This window comes from Sinocyclocheilus anshuiensis, unplaced genomic scaffold, assembly GCF_001515605.1.
Source record: "Sinocyclocheilus anshuiensis isolate Anshui unplaced genomic scaffold, SAMN03320099.WGS_v1.1 scaffold1162, whole genome shotgun sequence".
Lineage (NCBI taxonomy): Eukaryota > Metazoa > Chordata > Actinopteri > Cypriniformes > Cyprinidae > Sinocyclocheilus > Sinocyclocheilus anshuiensis.
In genome coordinates this window covers 2,304,962-2,312,664 of record NW_015540875.1, presented here as the reverse complement: position 1 = coordinate 2,312,664, position 7,703 = coordinate 2,304,962, and the positions used below count along the sequence as shown (strand labels likewise).

Here is a 7,703-nt window from a genome sequence, read left to right as displayed (position 1 = left end):
CACACACACAAATATATATATATATATAGCCTAGGGTTAGGGTTAGGTTCACTTAAATATATCAATTATTTTTTTGCTGAATTTCCAGTGGGGACAAAATCTACCTCTACCATGATATAAAATCACTCATACAGTGATCTGAATTAATTTATTTATGATCATACCACCCAGTTATTAAATATACAAATTATAGTGTTGTCAAACGATTAATCGCATCCAAAATAAAAGTTTTTGTTTACATAATATATGTATGTGTACTGTGTATATTTATTATGTATATATAAATACACACACATACAGTAAATATTTTTAAAATATTTACATGTATATATTTATATTCTAATATATCATATTATATCTAAATAAATGTAACATATAAACTTTTGGATGCGATTAATTGTTTGACAGCACTAATTAATGATTTTTGTTAAATTTTCCATAAAAATAACTATTGTGATACCACAATATAAAATCACTCATACTGTGATCTGATAAACATTTATTTATTTATGATCACATTTTGTTTATTATTGCTGCTGTTGCAGTGTTATAAAAGCAGTAAGCAACCAGTGATGCATGAAAGAAGTTTCTTTTGAAGAATGCTGGTAACCAAACATAGCATTTTTTTCCTAATACTGAAGTCAATGGCTACCGTCAACTGTTTGGTTACCAGCATTCTTCAAAATATCTTCTTTTGTGTTCAACAGCTGAAAGAAACTCAAACAGGTTTAAAACAACAGATGACATCCTTTTTGAGTGAACTGTCCCTTTAAGGCATACCTTTAAACACAATAATGGAAATAAACAAGTGCAAGCTGTGATTATTATTCATTTTAGATCATACACGTAATATTTTGCACAGCACAGTGAGACTCACCGTTGACTTTGGGACTCAATGTTCCTTGAACAGGTGTTTTGACTTTTTCAGTTGTTTTTGAGCCAGCTGAAAGAAAAATGCATATCACTGCAACAACGAGTCACTGCATTTGAAATGGGTTTAAGGAAATGCATTTCACACATGACTTCCCACATCAAGCAAAGGAAACGCGATCAGTCGGCTTCTGCCTCGACAAGACAAAAGAAACGGCAGAAAAGTTGCAGGTCACAAAGTTGAGGTGTAAAACACATCTGAGTTCTGTATTGATGGGGTGTTGGACCGCGTACCTCTACAAACGGGCACCTTCCCAGTCCAGGATCCATCCGGCCGGCACGCGCGGTGCTCCGAGCCCCCGGTGAGAAGGAAACCAGGCTGGCAGGAATAGAGCAGCGTGTAGCCAAAGGAGGGCAGTTTATGACATGAGCTGTACTGTGCGGCGCTGCCATTATGGCTTCTTACCTGACAACAGCAGTTCTGAGTGCCTGTTAGTTAAAGTCACATTGACTTTCCCCGTAGTCGCGTTAAAGCTAGTGATTGTCAAAGTCATCGGCTGTTTCACTCCTTTATACTCAAACGAACCTTTCCACACGTACGTGGGTGCGAACACGTCATCAGGAACTGCAATGACAAGATTGAATGTGTCAGAAGAGGTTAAGAAGCCATTTGCACTGTGCGTTCGGCGCAATTAACACCTCAAACTCTTTTCCGAGGATCTGACTGTGAATGACCTCCGAGTAGAAACGATAGCGAGCTCGTTCTCTACTTTAAAATTGACATCATCAACGTTAATAAAGCAATATGCTGTACTACCAACTCTAAAACTGTGATCCAAGTTATAAAAAAGCCTTTCTATATCATCCAAGTTGCTATATTTCTTGACAACTGTGCAGCCTACAGTTAAATAATGAGCCATATTACATAAGAATTTTTCAGATTATGGAATCAGAAAAATGGGATTAAGGGATTTATAAAGGTTTAATTCACTGGATCATTAGTACCTAATTATATGTACTGTATATATATACACACACACATGTATACATATATATATTCTGATTTTTATAATTATTGCTTGTTTATATATGTTATGTATGAAACCAGGCTGGCAGGAATAGAGCAGCGTGTAGCCAAAGGAGGGCAGGTCCATGCCCAGCACGTTGGCATGCGGCGGGGTCTTTGGTTGCTTACAGGAGTGGGCTGCATTAGGAGATACGTCAAGCAGTAAGCTCTAAGGCTCTGATGGATGGGGAAATCTCATAACTAAACATCCATTTCATTTTCATCCCAAAAAGTAAAAAACAAAACAAAACACCGAAAGTGTTAATTGTTAATAATTTTCTTCTGTAATTATTTTAATTTTTAAATATTTTAAATTATTATTAGTATATTATTATTAAATATATTATTATACACAATAATATAATAAAATAAATATAATATAACATAAGAAGAAATGCATTACAATAATTATATAATTAGAAAAAAAATTCTAATTCTTAATTCTCTTCTTGGTTTTTCAGGTAATTTCAGCCTAGCTATTTTAGGTGGTCTGAATGATCAAATGCCATTTCCATACATCCTAAATCACTATACATTCAGTGGGGGAAATGACACTTTAAATATTTTTGAATAAAATGGTGGACTGCTTTGTTTAAAACATGCAATATGAAATAATTTCATTAATTACTTACTATTGATAAACTTGATAAATGTATACATTTCCAATCACAATATACTTTATATTTATATATTTGCAATCACAATATATATATATATATATATATATATATATATATACATATTTAGTGTAATAATATAATATAATATAATATAATACAAATATAATAATAAATAAAAAATTCATTAAGTAGAATAAAAATGCCTAATTTCTAAAATTTATTTTGATATTTGTGAAAAATATGACAGAAAAGTTTTGAGAGATTTACCCAGTAACACACTTACTAGAGCCGCTCTCATAATAAATGCAACAGAGCTTGTCCATTCACGTGATGTACTACATGTCTGGTAAAGCAATATTTTTCATTTTCACATGGAATGACATGAATATGGAAAAACAAAACTCCTGGAGGGTGAAATCAAAGTTGTATCGTGACATAAAAAAATGGATGGCCTGCCAAGAAAACAAGAAAACAAAATAACAGACATCTGGAAAAGATGAATTACAATGCGCACACACTCACAAATCCAACCAAAAAACTGTGTAAGTAGGCGTCTGTTGTGGAGGTAAGCGAGAGGGACTCACGGATGCATTCTGGTTGAGTGCCACTCCAGGTCAAATCTTGCTGGCACGTCCGTGTGGTGGAGCCCAGTAACAAGTGGCCCGTCTGACAGTGGAACTTCACTGTGCTGCCCACCTGAGGCACAGAGATAAGCCTGTCAGAGTGCCGAACACACACACACACACACACACGCACGCGCACACACACACACACACACACACACACACACACACACACACCGACATCTCTCCTCTCACACTCACAAACACTGCTGGTGAAAATACAATAGATATCAGGACTGTGCAAGATTCAGGATTTAAGAATCGTCTCCTGTTCAACCGATACAGTAAAAGCATGATGACAATATGGTGAGTTTGAACTGAACTACAGTAAAGGTAAAGACCATAAGAAAAGGAGGAAGTAGGCTAATAATTCTAGATATAATGGCTACAGAATTATTGCCACTTTTTATAAAAATCAGCTAAAATGAAAAGTCACCACCATTCAAAAGTTTGGAGTCAATAAGGTTTAATTAATTTGTTTATTTATTTATTTTAAAAATACAATAAAAACCGTAACATTGTGAAATATTATTACCATTTAAAATAACCATTTTAAATGTGAAAATATTTAAAAATGTAATTTATTTCTTTGATGCAAAGCTGAATTTTCAGCATCATTTCTCCAGTCTTCAGTGTCACATGATCCTTCAGAAATCATTCTAATATTTTGGTGAAAATCTAGACTTTTATTTAATGCATCTTCGCTAATTAAAATGATTAATTTCCAAAAAAAAGTACTGACCCCAAATTTTTAAATTATATTGTGTTTGATATATAATATAATATAATATAATATAATGATACCCTTGACTATATTTATAAAAAATGAATGAATAAATAAATAAATAAATTGAGAACTATACATAAGAAATATATACAAAAAAAAAAGCAAAAAGTTTAATTAAAATAGATTACACTGCCTATAAATCATTTAATATTAAATTTCAGTAAGAGCATAATTAAAAAAAGCCCATTCTGCATCCTGTTTAGTAGCTTGATTTAAATTAAAGAATTAAATAACAAATCAAAAGACATTCTCTCATTTCAGTTCTGAATGTTGCACACTCTCCCCGTATTCACTATACCCGAGAACCTGTATATCCTCTAGTCTTACTTCTTTCAGTTTTTTATGCGTTGAAAGGAAAACCAGCCTTCATGTGAAGGAAGTCCTCTATAAACTCTGAGCATTATAGCAGAACATGCAAATGTTGAGGAGGAGAAGCGGAGTCTGTGAGTCCTGCTGAGATGAAAGGCTCACAACACTGGAACATTAGATTTCATTACACCACACACTTCTAAAGGAATCGGTGACAACAGCAGCCCGACTGACACAAACAAGACGCGGAGAGCCCTGTGTTCACAGAGAGCCAGCCGAGAGGACCACCTTTTATTTTGCCCTTCAAAGAGCTCATTCCTCAAGGCGTGAGTTATCCAAAGCAAACTCAACAGAAAAATGCTTTTCACATTAGACCCGTCGACTATAGATGCTGGCGGTAACGGCCGTCCTTTTTAGATTATTGCCATTGGCAGCGCATTATTGACGGCTCCAAAATCTATTCAATAGTTTTGTCAATGGAAAATGTATATCTGTTGTTGTCATTCATACTTAGTTAATTAATATGGTGTACAATTACAATCCAACTGATTTCAGCGATTTAAAAAAAAAAAAAAATTAGTTAAAATTAAGATCAGAATCCTACTCTATGCAAATATACAATAAATATGATAGAGATAAATATGGTGACAGTTTAAATAACTTTTAATAACTTGCTAAGCAATACATTCAAAAACTGTTTTTACCTTCATGGGAAAATGCCCAGACTTAAGTAAATAATAATAATAATTATTATTATTTAATACATTTATTTACTTACTAATTATTATACTTACTAATTGGCAACAGAAATTATGGTACTATGCATTGTGGTCATAAAAATAAATAAATAGCAAAATGCAAAAACATTTCTGCCACTTTTGAGAATATTTTGTAGTTGCAATTAAAATATATCAAAATAAAAAATAAAATATTATTATTGCCACTGGAAATTTGTAACGTTAAGTGCACAATGTTTTATGGTTGTAATAAAATACAAATAAATATTTTTAGCAACACAATAGCAACCAATGCTGAAAATGTTTTGGAGTTGTAATAAAATAAAGCAAAATAAAATAAAATATAATAATAAACCAAAGTAAAAGTAAAATGAAATAAAATTATAAAATAAAAATACAAATTTTAGCAGCACTTGTGACAATACTAAGAATGTTTTGTAAAAAAAACTAAACAAAACAAAAAACAAAACAAAATAAAATAAAAGTAAAATAAGCAACACTTGTGCCAGTGCTGATAATGTTTTGTGGAATGAATAAAATAAAATACAATATAATATAAAATAAATTAAAAGTATGTTTTACACTTAAACTGACTGTATCATACATGTCAGTCAATGCTGTCTCTGCTGAAAAACCCAATTCAGTTGACCACTTTTACTTCCAATCTGACATTTTAGCGGGCAAAGTTGTCATATTAAAGTGCCCAATTCATTTTTCATTTCTCTTGCCCCTCTGAGGAAGAAACAGTGGAGTCTGAAGAGCCATTAAAGCGCCGGCAGAGGCGTTCGGGCAGATATAGTGAGTGTTTGAAGAGTAAACTCTCCCCAGACAATAAGAGCTGATGGTCACACATCCTGAAACTGCCACGGGCGCTTCAAACAGCATTTGACTGAATCAACTTGACAATAAATCAATTGCGCTTATAAAGACAGGGCAGTCCGGAAAGACGGCAATACCTCGCCAGAGACCCGCGCTGACACGGACTCAAATGAAGAGTCTCTCTGATGTGGCATTAACGCCTTCGGATCATACTGTCACTGGGCGAGCGGATCTCCTTTTGTCTCAGCAATGATGGAAAATATGATTTTCAATTCTTAATAAGCACATCAAAAGTCACATTGTGCCAATTGAAAAGGCCGTTTTTGCACTTGAAGATAAAAGCGGTCTACAACTGACAGAAATGGGCCTTTTGAATTTATTCTCATCATAATGGCTTTGATGCGAGAGTCCTAGATAGTCCGAGAGCATCGCTCGCAGCTCAACTCCTTCTTACCTTAAAGCCCAGGCTGCTGTTCAGAGAGCCGTACTCTGGAGTGCCAGGATTTTCGCACGTCGTCCGAGTCGGTTCTGCGGTAAAAGCAGAATGACACAGTCATTATCAGCTCCACCATTGTTATCTTCATGACTGGATTAGGAAAAGCAGATGTAGTCATTCATGTAATGGCAGTGACCCGTAGCAACAGGTCATAATGTTCACATTTTTATCGTAGATCAAAGCTGGAGTGGATATTTTGGTCATTACTGGTTTAGCAGCGTTGGCTGATGAGGTTGAAATGTTCTTTTGAGAACAGAGGATACAGGAGGTACCTATGCAGCGTGGCTGTGTCCCGCTCCACGTGCCGCCTGCTTGACAGGTGCGTGTCGAGGAGCCCACCAGCACATAGGGGGCGCTGCAGCTGTACGTGACCTCGGCTTTGAAGATGAAGCTCTGACCCTCGCGTCTGATGTGCGGAGGTAAGCCGGGGTCACCACAGAACTTGGCTGTCAAGACAGTTCATATGAAATTTGCCATTAGTAGCCCAATTATTTTTACATACATCGACTTAGTGTTAATTTTGTCAGCTATTTTCAATTTTAGTCTTAGTCCTGTGAAAAAATGTCCTTGTTAGTTAGTTTTTATCATATTTAGTCAACCGTATCCTATTTAGTTTTAGTCGGCTAAAGGTCTCAACATTTTAGTCTAGTTTTAGTCCAAGAAAATCTAAAGTATTTTAGTCTAGTTTTAGTCAATGAAAACTTGACATTTTAGCAATAAGATTATTATTAATTAACCATACAGCAGTATTAATTTTGGCAGCCATTTTTGATTTAGTCTTAGTCTTACTTAAATGTACATTTTAGTTATAATATTTAGACAACCTTGTCCTGTTTTTGTTTATTCAATGAAATGTATGAGCATTTTAGTCAGGTTTTAGTCAATGAAATCTTAGTCACATTTTCGTCATTCTGTATAATGGTTAAACTGATCAAAATTATTTTTGCTCAAAATTATAATCATAATGATTGTTTTCATTTGAGAAATTTACTTTTGCATTTCAGGTATTGCACTTTCTCCAGTAAGCACAAATCAATAGAATGTGGACACATACATGGTGTATTTTACCTCATCTAGTGTACTGATTTATTATAGGCTTTTTATTATATAAATTAATACCAAAGACTTATGCAATCTCTCTGTCTACATGATGAAAACAGCTAAAACAAACAAATAATATTATAACAGTGAAATTCCTAGTAATTCCACTAATTCCATAATTGCAATAGCCCATTTCTCTATTAAAACAACAGCGATTGGGTAAGTGCATTTATTCAGCGATCACAATTGCAAACAATAGTGAGATCTCATGACAGCACACAGACCGGCTGAGTGATGCTTTCATTTAGATCGCTAAACTCCAGCTTGTTTGTTTT

General features: G+C 34.3%; 1 protein-coding gene across 1 annotated transcript in view; it reads right to left on the bottom strand.

The window, feature by feature from the left end:
- The window catches only part of LOC107688260 (CUB and sushi domain-containing protein 3-like), a 311,798-nt gene that overhangs the window by 4,378 nt on the left and 299,717 nt on the right, over positions 1 to 7,703 (bottom strand). The window contains exons 64-69 of the mRNA XM_016485884.1: positions 6,600 to 6,773; positions 6,286 to 6,359; positions 3,141 to 3,252; positions 2,019 to 2,074; positions 1,165 to 1,288; positions 878 to 943 (exon numbers count right to left, since the gene is read on the bottom strand). Of these exons, the coding sequence (XP_016341370.1) occupies positions 878 to 943; positions 1,165 to 1,288; positions 2,019 to 2,074; positions 3,141 to 3,252; positions 6,286 to 6,359; positions 6,600 to 6,773 (606 nt within the window). The remainder of the gene's footprint in view (positions 1 to 877; positions 944 to 1,164; positions 1,289 to 2,018; positions 2,075 to 3,140; positions 3,253 to 6,285; positions 6,360 to 6,599; positions 6,774 to 7,703) is intronic.